The sequence below is a fragment of the Lissotriton helveticus genome, chromosome 8, assembly GCF_964261635.1.
Source record: "Lissotriton helveticus chromosome 8, aLisHel1.1, whole genome shotgun sequence".
NCBI lineage: Eukaryota > Metazoa > Chordata > Amphibia > Caudata > Salamandridae > Lissotriton > Lissotriton helveticus.
The window spans coordinates 42,395,599-42,412,124 of record NC_136069.1 but is presented as its reverse complement, the minus strand read 5'-3'; the positions used below and the strand labels follow the sequence as shown (position 1 = coordinate 42,412,124).

At 50.4% G+C, this 16,526-nt stretch overlaps 1 protein-coding gene across 1 annotated transcript in view; it reads left to right on the top strand.

The window, feature by feature from the left end:
- LOC144773701 (uncharacterized) overlaps positions 1–16,526 on the top strand; it is a 200,059-nt gene that overhangs the window by 139,192 nt on the left and 44,341 nt on the right. The window contains 2 exon segments of the mRNA XM_078658846.1: positions 11,746–11,819; positions 13,343–13,428. Coding sequence (XP_078514972.1) covers positions 11,746–11,819; positions 13,343–13,428 — 160 coding nt within the window.

Sequence of the window (16,526 nt, the reverse complement as noted above, 5' to 3'; positions counted from 1 at the left end):
TGTGGCCTGACCTGCATCATCTGAACTGCCAGAATAGTGGTGCCCTTGAAAGTGCTGTACCTGTTCTCTGAGCGCTAGACTGGCCAGAACTGCTGTAGCTGCCCTTGAAGCACCATGAAGCTCCTGGGCGCTATTCCTGCCCTGCTAGCGCTGGACTGCCTGAAGCACTTTTGCCCCGTTGAGCGCTGTGACCCCCGAGGGGCTAGAAGTGCTAAGCGCCGCTTGTCGCCACGTGTGTGCCCCGGCGAGCACTGCAGCCTGGTCGACTCACCGGCGCTTCCTCAGTGAGTGCGAAATCACCGCCGCGGCCCAGCCCCAGAGTGACGAATCCCTGCGGCGGCCCCCGGAGCCTGAGGAGGCCGCCACGAAATCCTGTCAGGCCGCACTAGGCCTGAGACCACGAGCTCCGGCACCACGTGACGGGGGCGCCGCGTCATCGGGCGCGCCCTGCCTACCTTGCCCAGCGATTGGAGGAGAGGCCGTGACGCCCCCTCTGGCCGCGCTGCCATAGGCGGGCGCGCCTCCCCTCATCCTCCAGTGATTGCTTCTTGGGCCGACCAAGGCCTAGAGAGAGGCCGGGCCCATCCGGCTTCTGCTGCTGCCCGCGCTGTGTCCCCGACCGGTCCCGAGGCCGGAGGAGCCGGGACCGGTTCCATTGCAGCGCGGGACATAGTGGAGGGGCTCAGGGGAGAGTGAGAGCTACCCCCCTTCTCGGACAGCGCCGCAAGGGCTCCCCGAGGAGCCGAAGCCTGAAGGTAACCTGAGGGAGGGGAGGAGGGGGGCAGCAATAGGCCCGAGGCCGCCCACCCCCCCTGCTGGAGATTGTTGTCAGGCCCCGTTGGCCCTAGTACACCAAAGAGGGAATCTTGAGCTAGGCCAGAGCCCTGTCAGAGCATTCGGGGGCCTGGACTTGGAGGAGTTAACCCCCAGCTGGGGAACAGTTTGATACCAGCTACTGCCAGGCACTGATTAAGGACGTGGGTACCCGTGCTTGCTGAAATGTTTACTCCTGACCTAAGGAGTTAGTGAGTTATTGCCTCGAGAAATGTGCCTGATTTCTAGTGAAATGTTTCCTCCCGCCTAATGAGATGTGGCCTGTTGAGATGTTTCACCCTTAGCCTGATGCATGGGTTGTTTTGGATTAAATGAAATGCTCATTTTAGCCAGGTGCGTGGGTTATCCCTGCCCACTGAGGTGCTCATCTTTGCTTGATGCCTCGTTTATTAGTGCCTAATGCATGTTGAGGGCGGAGAAATGAACTGATTATCCTCATTTAATGACCTACTGATCCCTGCAGCTAGGAAGTGTTATATGTTCTTGCCTAACGCAGTGTTCCCGAGGGCCTTAGCCCCTCCCCGAAATGTTTATTGCTAAGCAATGCAGCGTTCAACTATCTAATGAACTGGGTATTGTGACAGGCCACATGTATTAATGAGATGCCCATGTTACTGCAGGCACTGTTTATTTCCGCCTTCATAAAAAGTTGACCCCTGGATGGGGGATAGTTCCTTACAGGCTAATGCCAGGCCCTGATTAGGAAAAAGTTGTTCTTGCCCCAGGAATGGTGGTCATTCTTGCCTGATGAAATGTTTGTTTCCGGACTAAGGAAGTTTTATGCTGGTCTAATAAGCGGTTTACTCTTGGTCAATGAAATGTTGATGCTGCATTTCCTGAATGCCTTCAGTTACGCCATGTAGTGTTTATCCCCGATACATGGCTTATTCTAGAATAATGAGGTTCTTATTCTACCCTGATTAGGGGCTCTTATGAGATGCCTGGCTAATATAGCCCAGTTAGTATTTTCCCCATGCTTATGGGATGGTCTGCCGATGCTGAACTGACTGTTCTTCCTGCCCCAGTGTTCTAACTTCTACCTACCAGCAGGGTTACTCTTGGGCGCAGAAATGTTGCGCCTGCTTAGTGTAGTGTAGGTGGAGTGGTGTGACTCACTGGTTAGAGGCAGCAGACCCGGAAGCAGAGAACGGCCCGCGACCAGGGTTCAATTCCCGACGCGGCAGGGTCGTGGACCAGGGTCAGCGGACTCGATAATTCTCGCCTCGGTGCCTACTCTAACCAGGGATCACACTCGGCAACTCTGGGCATTAGCTTGCCTTATCTCTACAACGGCCCCTTCAGCGCCGGGGATGCCTGGTTTCACCTTGGAGATACCCAGTAGGGACCATCTCACAGGGATAGCAGGACGGGTTCCCCAGCGGTCTACAGCGCCACAATGCCTCAGGGCAGCAGTGCGCTTTACAGGACACATACATTTACATTTAGGTACCGAAATGTTGATTCTGACCTACTGACCTGGGGATTGAAATGCCTACAGTTCTGTAATGAAGTGGTTAGTCTTGATGAAATGCTCCTCTTGACTAAGGAGCTCATTACCCTGGTCTGAGGAAGTGTGGAGCCCTATGACTTCTAACGATTGAATGGTTTACCCCAGCCCCATGAAAGGTTATGCTCGGGCTTAATAATATTCTGATGGCAGGAATGTTTATTCTTATGTGAGGAAATGTTGACTCTTGCCAGATGAAAGGTTTTATTCCTACTGGATGTAATGTTTATCTTTACCTCAGGAAATGTTTTACTCCTGGTTATTAACATGCTGATTCCTGACATGATGAAATGTTTAATCTTTTAATGAAAGGCTCTCTTTCTTCCCCTAATGCAATGATCGTTGAGATATGTTATTCTGATTCTTGAATTGCTCCCTTTACTCCCCTCTAATGAAATGCTTTGATGAGAATTGATTCTGTGATTTTCCACTCCTGAACCTTGATCTTAGATAAAAGTTTATCGTTTTAATCAAAACACACTGGTGTGGACTCACTCATTGTGCGTGCATTTATTGTCTCAGTGGATGCGTGTGCTGTGTAGTCACTTAACACCTAAGCTTTCAGGTGCCTACCTGCTCGTGCCAGGCTACCCCCGGGGAACTGGTGACCCCAGTTCCTACATGGCACCCGCCCCACGTATGAAAGACAACGATAAAACAATAGTATGTAAAGAAGCTGTGGGCCCAGTTGCATCATGTAAAGGATTGATTGACGGAAGTCCAGTATACCAAACAGTCGCACACCCCTTTTCTTGCAGCTTAAGCCACTTCAAGTGGGAGGACGCAGCCACCCCGGACAAACAGGCCACCGAGGAGGAGCCAGCACGCAAAAAGGGGTTTGAGTACAGACCAAATTATCCAGCACTGCTCGATGGGGCACGCCATCAGTGCCACTCTGGGCACCCTCCTTATTGGCTTTTGAATGCGATTAGTGTTCACCCACCCCACTGAGCACCAGCCAGTCCTAAGCCTCTCAGGGGTAGTGAAAAACCAGGCCCTCCCCTCCGATTCCCCCTTAACTCGGCTGGGAATAACATGGCCTATTTCACGTTTTTGTCTCGGAGAGAACATTTAACATCCCAGGAACTGCAGTTGTTGCTGTACCTTGAGGGTAAACACCGGAAAAAAGTTATCATACTATTCTGGAATGCCAGTGGGGATGAGACTCGGGCAGCCTGGAGGATAAAGTCCCTGCCCCTGTAGGTAAAAATCCTAGTAATGATGGGCCGAGGTTGGGACCCCCAGTCTCGGTCTGCCACCTGGCACATGGTGCGCCCGCTCCAAGGAAAAAAGGTTGGACAGACTTGTTGGTTTCAGGTGATTGCTCACCAGGTCATCGACTAAAAAGTCTGCTGCTGGCTCCTCCACTTTCTCTGGGACCCCCAGTATGCGAACATTATTGCACCGGGAGCGCCCTTCATATTCGTCCAGCCGCGCCTCCAACTTCGTAGTGAGAGTCTGAAGATCTACCACCCTCCGCTGTAAGTCAGAAGTGTCAGTGACCAGCGAGCTTGACTTGTCTTCCATGTCCTGTAGTCTAGTGTTCATGGAGCACATGTCCGTGCGTATAAGGGACACCTCCGAAGATAGTCGATCTGTGACTCCAAGGAAGTGCGAACCGTGGTAATGGCAGTTAGGATATCCTGTAGCGTCGTTTCCTTTGCCCCCCTCCTCAAGTTGTTGCCTATCAGACGGAGCGTCGCCCCCCTTCTCGACCTCGCCAGAGCCCTTGTCCCAGGCATATTTCACCAACTTTGCCTGCGCGGCCTTGGAATTACATCCAACCATGGCGGTGACCACCAGACAAATGCAAGGACAAACAGGGAGCCCACAGGTGAGCGCAGGTATCACTTAGGATGGAGAGTGTGGGAGCAGATCAACTCACCAATGTCCCCAATGAACAGCACCTCCTGGCTGGGACAATGCAGGCAGCACCATAGGGGGAGAACTACTCACGGCTAGAGGGGACAATGCCAGAGGTGACCCCCAGCACGCAGGACACGGGCCAGATCTCACAGAAATTAAACATGCACCACACAAGGTCTAAACAGCCCGACAGGCCCAGTTCATTCAATGAATGGCCAAGGGACACGAGCCCAGACCCAGATAGGAAGGACCAGTCACTTCCACTTTGCCAATCAGGTAAACACGTAGTTAAAGCAGCACTTGTCCGGCGGGCTCCTGTGCAGCTGGTAGTCTATGCAAAGGTATGACACTGAGCTTACATTTATTTGTGGCAGGAGTAAGTGGTGAGGAGTCAAAAGGAGGGGGGGCAGATTATGATGCCGAGCCCCCCCACCACCCAATTCCAGGGGGAGAACCAGCCATGACAGCTGCAGGGCCGGGCCGAATAATGTCTGGGATCTCAGGGGGCCAATCCTCAGGTGTCGGGGGGGAGGAGAGAGGGGGTGGCACTGCCAGCCTCAATTATTAATCCACCGCTTGATCCAAACACTCGCGGGAAGTACAGCGGGTCCTCGCTGCGGCCAACCACATCTCCAGCATCACAGGGAGGTGCAGCTCCAGCAGTCTGGTCCAAGGATATATGGGGTGGGTGCCAGCACATGCGACACAAGAGGCCCGGCCCGCAGTTGTGTGACGCCACATCCCAGTAATCAAACAGGTGCCCTGGGGTGCCGAGGAGCCACTGGCCACCCCCCCCCCAACCCTCCCTGGCCCCAGGATGCACCAAGAAAACAATAAAATAATCCACCAACACGGGAGAGGCCGAGACCCAATCGGCCGCAGGGCCTCGCGGTCCCTCTGCCCCGCCTGTTCAGGCAGCAAACCGCCCCGGATGTGTCCCTGGGGGCTCTGAACCAGCTCCCCATCCAAGTACGGGGTCCCCGGGCGGGCACCTGCACAACAAGAGTTTCGGATGGGGCTTATGCCCGATCGGCCACTGGGCTATGCAATGCACCGCTGCCCCAACAGAAGCACAGCCACCAACTCCAAGTGCACCCAGGAGCCCCCAGCCGGCGCCCATCAACCCCGGGACACGGCGGGCAGGCTCTAATATTCAGGCCACCAAGGAGGTCCACAATCAGCTATTTCAGCGCAGTCAGCACTCGAGGCCCTCACGCCCCTCCGCCACCACGAACTCCTCCGCTGCAGGGCTAAATGCGACACCAAGCCGATCCCCGGCACCGCCAGCAGGAATCGGCGGTGTCATGGCTCAATCGATACCCATGATGACCCGGGCTACGTATCTATGGATCATTGCCCAGAAAAAAGCCGGATTACTGGCCAGATTTATGGTGGAGCGGGTGCGCTCGGTGGCCATTATCCTCAGCGGTTGGCCATGCCCCATGCACTATTTCTAATATACACCAGTCACCCCCTAAGAAAGGACTCCTGAGCCCAGGTGCATTATATTAAAAGTGAGGACATATAAGTGCAAGCTTATGTCTCTATAGTGGTGTTCTTCTTTGTACACTACTATAAGTGGACATATACATGGTGCCTGTGCACACGTGAAAAATAGAGGCAGAACAAATACTGAAAATCCGGAATACAGATATGTAAAAAACACAACAATCACAGTAGTCCAAAGCTGCGTTTTGTTCTTGGTTTAATGTCGATCAGATACTCAGCCAACACGTGTTTCGTCAGGGTAATGGACCCACGACTTCTTCAGGGCTAAGAGGGCAGGTGGGCTGGGAGGGGATAATATCTCTCCACCGGTTGTACATCCGTCCCGGCTGAGGGTGAGTGACTCCAAAGAAAAGAGCATCAGAGAGTGTAGTGGTCAGTACCATCAATGAATGAACTGGTAGAACGTCAGATGGATGCAGCGAGTACGCCGACAGAATCCTCGGACCTGAAGGTAGAAACCTGAAGTGACTTCCGGTTTCTACCTTCAGGTCCGAGTATTACAACCGGTGGAGAGCTATTATCCCCTCCCAGCCCTTCAGCCCTCTTAGCCCTGAAGAAGTTGTGGGTTAGTCTACTGTTTCTGAACTGCAATGGGTCATATCCCCTGCCGTGATCCCCTCTACGAACCTCTCTTTAATTTCTTTACTTTACCTTCCTTGTGTCCTAGATGTTGTGCTCTGGATATTGCTTTTCCATTCTGTAGGAGTTACTTTTCAGTTTCTGTAGAGCCCATTGACTATCACCTAATCCAGCGTATGTAATCTGTTTATTATTTACCTTGCTAAACAATCACATCATTGTCTCTTTTGTTCTGTTTACAAACCCCAATAAACTCTTTGAAGTAAAAAAAATGAATAAGAATGATTTTCTTGTGAATTGAAATGTTTCAATTCTGAAATCATTAGACCGTGAAATTAACGATTCTAGACTTGTGAAACGAGTAATTGTATTTGAAGTGTCACAATCATATCAGTTTTCCTCTCGCCACCATTTTCTTCTACAGTTTCCACTGTGCGGATTGCAGGCAGCCTGAGTTCTGGTCTGGCACAGTCCAGGGTCACAAAACTGCTTCACCGTAAGGCCATCTCTTCCTGGCTGTTAGCCGGTGGTGGCTTTGTTGCGTTGAATGGCAGGCATACTTCACTCTCTGTGTCTCTCAGACTCAGGCCCATCGACATGGCAAAGGCTGGATAGTCGGCCACTGCTGTTGTGACCACAGACACTGTGCACCCGGGCAGGCATCTCTCCAAACACAAGTGAACGGACTACGGCAGAGTTGTCATTGACTAATTTCACTAGTAGTCATTCATTAAAGGTGCGCAAGCTAACCAATCAACAGGTCGTGCCAAGCAAGGGTTGGCGCTGACTCTTTGACCCTGCGCACGAGCCGAGCCTTGAAAATATTTAGCATGTAAACTGATAGAGAGCGCGCGGGATCACTAGCTCAATTTTAACATACTCACCTGGGCCCATGGACATTCACACCTTTGAACTAGTAATCCTGCTTAACTAATTTCTTTTATTCTCCTGTCAGTAAATTGAGGTCCTTTGAGGACCTATACCTGTAAACCATGACTAACCAATCCTTGCCACCTTGGCTCTAAGTCCTGTGGATCAAAAGGAGTTAGAATAAAACAGGTATTTACTTAAACATTTATCATATCCTAAAATAACCACAGACTCGGGTGGGGGGGGTTTAAAAGTTTATCTATGCAAGTTTTAAGTGGGTCTTTGACCAAATTACAGAAATCATGAATTTAATGAGCAAGAATATGATTATTAAAAGGTAAAGTTTGCAAGAAATCACAGTAACACCTTAAGAGATTGGTACCTGGGTAGGGTGAGAAAGGGAAATAGCACAAAGACATCCCACACGGATTATATTTACCTAGAATGATGCGATGACCAATCCTGGTCATGGGCTGGGCAAATATCAGGACCAGGCACCCGACAAATCAGGCACCCACGGGGCCAGACAGGTGCAGTTAAGGACAGGTGACCTCTACTAAATTGCAACGCCAGCTTCACACCCCCCTCTCGCTCTGGATAAGTCAATTTAGTACCTCGATTGGGTAATCGATAACCTCAAATTTTCAGACAGAGTGCTTTGCCAGCACCTCTGTTCTCGATCTCCTATAGCCGTCGTTGGGTCAGTGACAGGTAAGCTATTCGGACAAGTCGGACAAATTCTCCTTCTAAACCTACCTTAGATATACCATTTCGAGGACAATATACCACCCCTAAATGTTGCAAATCTATGTGTTCCCCTTCAGTGATTGGTTGGAAAGACGAGGAGAGGTCATCCCACCATACTAAGATGAGGTCATTTCAATTTGATTCATATTGATTGAATCTCCACCCACAATATTATTTTCCCATGATTTTATTCCGCCCAACAATATTGTCATACAATTTATATACATTGTATTTATTTGAGTCTTCTTGCTCCCTTTCTGGAGGTCAGCAGAGCAGGATCCCAGGCACATCGTGGGTAAGCAGAGTCTTTGCTGTAGTACAGTGCCAATGCGTCAGCACTTTCGGAGACGTAATGCGCTTGCGCAGGGCTGACAAAGATGGGCACACTCTGGATATTCAGGCCCAAATACGAGCTAGTAGCAAAGTCAAAGAGACACATTAGAATACAAAAAGAAATGATTACACTGTATACCCCCTATCTCTACTCTAACCCCATTACTTTATTTTAACTTGTGCATTATTGATTAGGCAGAACAAACAAGTTTTAGTACAAGCAGCAGCATAGCGTTAGCATGTGAAATTTAAAGCGGCCATTTTGTCACTAGTGCGCAGAAGCAAAGAATTCCCACCAAGCATAGAAGTATGTCATGCCACGTAGATGTGACAGGCGCATGCGCAGAAGGTTTCCCCTGTTGCGGCGGCCATTTTAATGCAATTGAGTTACTGTTAGTAAAAGCACATATGCAAATTTCCCCTAAATACTAGAAATGTTGTTGTGCAAATATTGTTGGTTAATATATTACAGGTTATTTAGAGAGAGCTGAGTACAAGCAAGCAAGTTTGGATATATGTGAAACCTTGCTCCATCAAAACCATGCAACAAATAACGTGTTAGAATATGATATGTGTTGTAATGAGCTTTGGTCTCATGTCTGGATTATGGAGCACTGTGCTTAGTGCGTTGCATGTTCCACTCGTGAGTCCAAAGTTCCAGAACAGGCAGGCTTTACAGCAGGCCGGGGATGAGGTGTTGTGACCTCCGCAGGTTGTAACTTTGGAAATAAAGTCTACTTACCCTACTGCATCTGTGTAATGATTCTGAAGCTTCTAAGAATATAGTATCTTCAAAATCCAAATAAGTGTATTTCTTTAACACGTAGAAGAGTTTCAACTTCATATGTCAGATCATATCTTTGCATTCAGAAGTATGTATTAAAAAGTAAGAGTTTTAAACAGGAACTGAGAAACACTTCTGCGCTCACGCTGATGTTAATGGCATTAGTGGACTACGTTTAGTCTATTTTCTCTTTTAGTTACACTCAGGCCTGTGATTTTCTCTTCCAGGTCAGCGAGGGCAGAGACAGCACCAGCAGTGAATGCAGTCGATTCCGGCCTCTTCCTCGGCTCACGCAGCTTTAGGGGTGGAAGGATCCTCTGTCTGTGCGGTGACCTTCACCCTCTGACCTCGAACATCACCCCCGCCTCAGATTGTCATCTTCACCGTCCCAGGCTGAAGGAGAGAGGGCTCTGAGCAGGTGTCTTTGCAGGTAGGAGTCTTCCCGTCCACCCTCCGCTCCCCGCTTCTTGACAACCTCAACTCCCCACTTCAAGCCATGACCCAACCCCGCCTGCAGCCCCTTCACATCTCATCTCCCACCTCTCCCCTCCCACCTCTCCTGTGCGGCATCTCCCCTCCCACCTCTCCTGTGCGGCCTCTCCCCCTCTAACCTCTCCTGTGCGGCCTCTCCCCTCCCACCTCTCCTGTGTGGCCTCTCCCCTCCCACCTCTCCTGTGCAGCCTCTCCTCTTCCCACCTCTCCTGTGCAGCCTCTCCTCTTCCCACCTCTCCTGTGCGGCCTCTCCCCACCCACCTCTCCTGTGCGGCATCTCCCCTCCCACCTCTCCTGTGCAGCCTCTCCTCTTCCCACCTCTCCTGTGCAGCCTCTCCTCTTCCCACCTCTCCTGTACGGCCTCTCCCCTCCCACCTCTCCTGTGCAGCCTCTCCCCTCCCTCCTCTCCTGTGCAGCCTCTCCCCTCCCACCTCTCCTGTGCAGCCTCTCCCCTCCCACCTCTCCTGTGCAGCCTCTCCCCTCCCTCCTCTCCTGTGCAGCCTCTCCCCTCCCACCTCTCCTGTGCAGCCTCTCCCCTCCCTCCTCTCCTGTGCAGCCTCTCCCCTCCCCCCTCTCCTGTGCAGCCTCGACCCTTCCCACCTCTCCTGTGCAGCCTCTCCCCTTCCCACCTCTCCTGTGCAGCCTCTACCTCCCGTGCAGCCTCTCCCCTCCCACCTCTCCTGTGCAGCCTCGACCCTTCCCACCTCTCCCGTGCAGCCTCTCCCCTTCCCACCTCTCCTGTACGGCCTCTCCCCTCCCTCCTCTCCTGTGCAGCCTCTCCCCTCCCACCTCTCCCGTGCAGCCTCTCCCTTCCCACCTCTCCTGTGCAGCCTCTCCCCTCCCTCCTCTCCTGTGCGGCCTCTCCCCTCCCTCCTCTCCCCTCCCACCTCTCCTGTGCAGCCTCTCCCCTCCCTCCTCTCCTGTGCGGCCTCTCCCCTCCCTCCTCTCCCCTCCCACCTCTCCCGTGCAGCCTCTCCCTTCCCACCTCTCCTGTGCAGCCTCTCCCCTCCCTCCTCTCCTGTGCGGCCTCTCCCCTCCCTCCTCTCCCCTCCCACCTCTCCCGTTCAGACTCGACCCTTCCCTCCTCTCCTGTGCAGCCTCTCCCCTTCACTCCTCTCCTGTGACAGCGCATTCATGTGTGAACACGGAGCAGCTGCTCCATGTTTTCACAGTGCAGGTGGCACCCGCCTGCACTTTTACACAGGAATAGAGCTCCCCTTGCAGGCGGGTGCAGTCAGTGACAGCACCCGCCTGCAGGGGGATGTCTGGGGGGTCAATGGGACCCCCTCTAGCCACTGCAGAGGGCTGCTGTCAAGAGGCGCACTGACAGTGGCCACCTTTAAAATGGCGCACTCTCAGTGCACCTCCTGAGGGCTCCTTTGACTCTGCGCGTGCTTCTGTAATACGCCGCAAGCGCAGAGTCAAAGGAATTCTCTCATTTGCATAGGGCAAGCTACTATGCAAATGAGGAAACACCCTCTGAAGGTAGCGCTGACGCTTTATGTGTGCCAGCTCTATCGGTATTATAGAAGGGAACACACAAGCGTCTGCACCACCTTCTATGATACCAAATTGCCCCAGGGTCGCGCAAAGGGGGCGCAAACGCCCGTTGCGCCCCCAGGGCACTTATTGTAATACTGCCCCATGTGTTCTGAGGCATCCATTTGAGGATTTTTTCGCAACATGAGTAGGCAGTGGAAGCATTAGGTGCACACTGCGCTGACTTGAGCCGCCATGCTGAATAGGGTGATCCTAGATTACTTGCGTGGCCTGTGGGTGCAGGGTTTGGTCCTATCTTCGATGGCCACCAGGTGGAGTCCATTGGGGAGGTCTTGATGTCAAAGACCAGTACTTCTGTCTTGTCAGAGTTGAGCTGCAGGCAGTTGGTTTGCATCCAGTCTGCTTTCATGGTCATGCAGTTTGAGAAGTTAGTTCTGGCTGTGGTTGTTTTGTCTGTCAGGGAAAAGATGACTTGTGTGTGATCGCTGTTGGAAAAGACAGTGATGTTGGCGAGTAGAGTCTTGTACATGTTGAAAAGGGTGAGGCTGAGGGACTCTGCATATAAATTTCTCGGTCTCTGTTTTGTTTGTTTAAATACAGTAACCCAGGTCAATTACACGGCTTTCTGAGTAACTGTTTTATTGTTCTCCATTCATCATACAGGCTCAAATTCTTTGAAAAGTCAGTAAAGATCTAATAGGATTCTTTCTTCTACTCTCCCTAGGATTTGGCCCTGCAGACTCCTTCTTAGCTCCAGAGAGCGGCGGAGGCGCCACCTCCAATGTCCCCAGATTAAAGGTAAGTGCCATTTTAACACAGGTCAAATAAAAAATAAAAATCTCGATTATTGGAGATCCAATGGATCTATTGCTGTTCTTCCCAACTATGGGCCAGATGTAGGAGACCAAATACCGGTCGGTAACGGCCGATTTCGGCCGTTATCGAAAGGTATTTGGGTTTTGTAATGTAGGGGGCCTTTGATTTACAGAATCGGTAAATTTACCGATTCGGTAAATTTACAGAATCGGTAAAATACCGAATCGGTAAATTTACCGATTCTGTAAATCAATATGTAGGTGGCACAGTAAACAGTGCCACAGGCCCTTAAAAATGCGTTATTTACCACCCAATACTATTGGGTGGTAAATAACGAATTCCTGTGTACATGCACATCTGTGCATGTACACCTGTGCCATGTGGTACACATACCTGCCCTAAGGGCATGTATGTGTGTCACATGGCACACAAGCCAGAAACAGGGGTGCAACAGGGTGTCAAAGTGACACCCTGTTCCCCTTGGCAATTCGGTATTTTTACCGTTTCGGTAATTACCGAATCGGTATTTGCCATATGGCAAATACCGATTCGGTAATTATCGAATCGGTAAATATCGAATCCTACTGATTCGGTATGTGTTACCGAATAATTACCTACATCAGATTTACCGATTCATGAATACCGAATCGGTAAAATTCAGTATTTATGAATCGGTAAATCTGATTTACCTACATATAGCCCTATATCTTTTCCAGCCTGTTCTGCTTTCTATGGTCTGCCTGAATTTCTTCCTCTTTGTTTCTCCTGTTTTATCCTTTCTTCTGCTATGTTTCTTAGCCCTTCACACTTTCTTATCCATCACAAGAATAAGGCACTTAGTTTGGCCATCAAGACTTGCTTCTAAAAGAAAAGAAACCCAGGAGATTTGAGGGTCATAAATGCACGATTGTCATGGTTTTGACCCCGGTTGTTCTCCTTGGACTCTGCACCAGCCTCTATGCTTGTACTCTTGCCTACCAGTTCCTTCCCCGAACTACCTCTGTCACGCACCTGGTCCTCATCAGAACCATGGTGGGGCCACAGTGTTTCCAGGTGGAGTGCAGGCTTCCATCTCTGTCATTTACCTGTATTTCTAGGTCTGCCCCTTGGCTCCAAGGTCCTCCTCCCTCCAACAGCAGCTCCTTGGTTTCGATTCTTCCTGACTGTCCTCCGTGCTGGAGCTCCTCTGTGTTCCTTGTGCAGCACGGTATCCTCCTCTGTGAGTCGACTCCTCGTAGGTGCTCTTCCCTCCAACAGAGCTCCTCAGCTTTGATTCCTCCTGGCTGACATATGTGCCGGAGCTCCTCATCGTGTTCACTGTGCAGCACGGTATCCTCCTCCGTGAGTCCACTCCTCGTTGGTTGTCCTCCGCTTCCCAGGTCTGGGAGTCAAAGATTGCCAGAATGAGAGAACCTTATAGTCCTTTGTTGGTTTTTCCTCTCCGTGTCATCCCTCTGTATTGTTTTTTGTGTCTTCTAATTTTTCCTTCTTTCCCTGTTTGTCAGTCTTTATGCTGGTTCTACATTTTCCTCTCTTCTTCCTATGCAAGTCTTCGTCTACTTTCAGCATTGTTGAGACTCCTCCTCCTTAGGTAAGTACTCCCATCCACGTTGGGGATGACGATAGCTTATTTTTTCGTAATGTCTAAAACTGCTAAATCATACATTAGTCTGTTAGCTCTCTGTAACCAAACTTACAACACTATAGTTCACTCTCAAGCCTATCAGCAAGACGTAATTAAAACCTTATGTTGAAAAACTAGCAAATGTTCAATCCACAAGCTGGAGGCTAGTTTTGGGTTTGTTTTACTCTTGACACGCAAAAACCATGAAACCAATATATAGACATTTTCATTAACATTGGGATTAATGACTACATATTTCAGACCCTGAGCACACTACAAATGGTTTACATTGCCTGGACATGCGAGTACTTTTCTTTCTACAAGGCTAGTCGAAGAGTTAGTTGCCAACAAATGACTCCACAGCTCAGAAGCCCTCTGGGGGACACAAAAGCTATTTATTTTCTAAATTGCCATACTTTACTCTATAAGCTCCCCATACTCAAAAAATATGATGCTCTCCTTCACTATCCAGGCATATTGAAACCCAAAAATCATATTGAACCCACACTTAAATCAAGAAGAGGCCTAATGTCAAAAGCCTAACCCGAGGTGCACCTATACATCTTTTTTAATGCAACAGTCATTTCATACCACCAGGTCTGGTCTCTTAAACAACACATACACTCCATCAGCCAGGCCACAGAATGTTTGGTGCTGGACTTTGCTTTCACTCTGGCAATGCCAAGTCTGCAAGGAAACAGACAGATACTTAGGCAGTGGATTGTCAGCTGAGGGGTCATTTGTCCCTATGTGGATGCTGTGCTCGGAAAGTTCATCAGGCAGATACTTGGGCAATGGATTGTCGGCTGGGGGTCATTTGTCTCTATGTGGATGCTGAGCTCGGAATGTTCATCAGGCAGATACTAAGACAAATGACCCCATCTGACAATCCACTGCCTCTGTGTGGATGCTGTACTCAATATGATCATCAGGCAGATACTTAGGCAGTGGATGGTCGGCTGGGGGTCATTTGTCTCTATGCAGATGCTGTGCTCGGAATGTTCATCAGATATATACTTAGGCAGTGGATTGTCGGCTGGGGGTCATTTGTCTCTATGTGGATACTGAGCTTGGAATGTTCATCAGGCAGACAATTAGGCAGTGGATGGTCGGCTGGGAGTCATTTGTCTCTATGCAGATGCTGTGCTCGGAATGTTCATCAGATAGATACTTAGGCAGTGGATTGTCGGCTGGGGTCATTTGTCTCTATGTGGATGCTGAGCTTGGAATGTTCATCAGGCAGATACTTAGGCAGTGGATTGTCAGCTGAGGGTCATTTGACTCTATGTGGGTGCTGTGCTTGGAATTTTCATCAGGCAGATACTTAGACAGTGGATTGTCAGCTGGGGTAATTTGTCTCTATATGGATGCTGAGCTTGGAATGTTCATCAGACAGATACTTAGGCAGTGGATTGTCAGCTGAGGGTCTTTTGACTCTATGTGGATGCTGTGCTTGGAATTTTCATCAGGCAGATACTTAGGCAGTAGATTGTCAGCTGGGGCCATTTGTCTCTATGTGGATGCTGAGCTTGGAATGTTCATCAGGCAGATACTTAGGCAGTGGATTTTCAGCTGGGGTCATTTGTCTCTATGTGGATGCTGTGCTCGGAATGTTCATCAGCGGTACAAAAGGGGGTGGTGATGGACGGAGCATCTGAATCAATCAAACACTCACACCCAGTCAAAAGATCTGGGTTTAATCCATCACCGTTCTTTAGCCCACTCTGCTACCCCAGTTCAGACATGGCTATATGCAAATCAGTCTGACCCAGTGCCTCATTGGAACAGTCCAGCCCGAACTGCCTATCCATGTCTTCCCTGAACCGGAAACAAGCTTCCGAGGACCGGTTTCTGGCATGCCAGACGTCTTCAGCCCGGCTTGCTTGAATCCAGTGGCAAAGTGAGCAAGGGACTCACGTCTGAGCATACCCTGCCACACTTATGGCGGCCAAAAGCGGTACAAAAGGGGGTGGTGATGGACGGAGCATCTGAATCAATCAAACACTCACACCCTGTCAAACGATCTGGGTTTAATCCATCACCGTTCTTTGGCCCACTCTGCCACCCCAGTTCAGACATGGCTGTATGCAAATCAGTCTGACCCTGTGCCTCATGGGAACAGTCCAGCCCGAACTGCCAAGCCATGTCTTTCCTGGACCGGAAACAAGCTTCCGAGGACGGGTTTCTGGCATTCCAGCCGTCTTCAGCCCAGCTTGCTTGAATCCAGTGGCAAAGTGAGCAAGGGACTCACGTCTGAGCATACCCTGCCACACTTATGGCGGCCAAAAGCGGTACAAAAGGGGGTGGTGATGGACGGAGCATCTGAATCAATCAAACACTCACACCCAGTCAAAAGATCTGGGTTTAATCAATCACGTTCTTTAGCCCACTCTGCCACCCCAGTTCAGACATGGCTATATGCAAATCAGTCTGACCCTGTGCCTCATGGGAACAGTCCAGCCCGAACTGCCAAGCCATGTCTTCCCTGGACCGGAAACAAGCTTCCGAGGACCGGTTTCTGGCATTCCAGCCGTCTTCAGCCCGGCTTGCTTGAATCCAGTGGCAAGTGAGCAAGGGACTCACGTCTGAGCATACCCTGCCACACTTATGGCGGCCAAAAGCGGTACAAAAGGGGGTGGTGATGGACGGAGCATCTGAATCAATCAAACACTCACACCCAGTCAAAAAAACTGGGTTTAATCCATCACCGTTCTTTAGGCCACTCTGCCACCCCAGTACAGACATGGCTATATGCAAATCAGTCTGACCCTGTGCCTCATGGGAACAGTCCAGCCCGAACTGCCAAGCTATGTCTTCCCTGAACCGGAAACAAGCTTTCGAGGACCGGTTTCTGGCATTCCAGACGTCTTCAGCCCGGCTTGCTTGAATCCAGTGGCAAAGTGAGCAAGGGACTCACGTCGGAGCATACCCTGCCACACTTATGGCGGCCAAAAGCGGTACAAAAGGGGGTGGTGATGGACGGAGCAGCGGAACCAATCAAACACTGACACCCAGTCAAAAGATCTGGGTTTAATCCATCACCGTTCTTTAGCCCACTCTGCCAC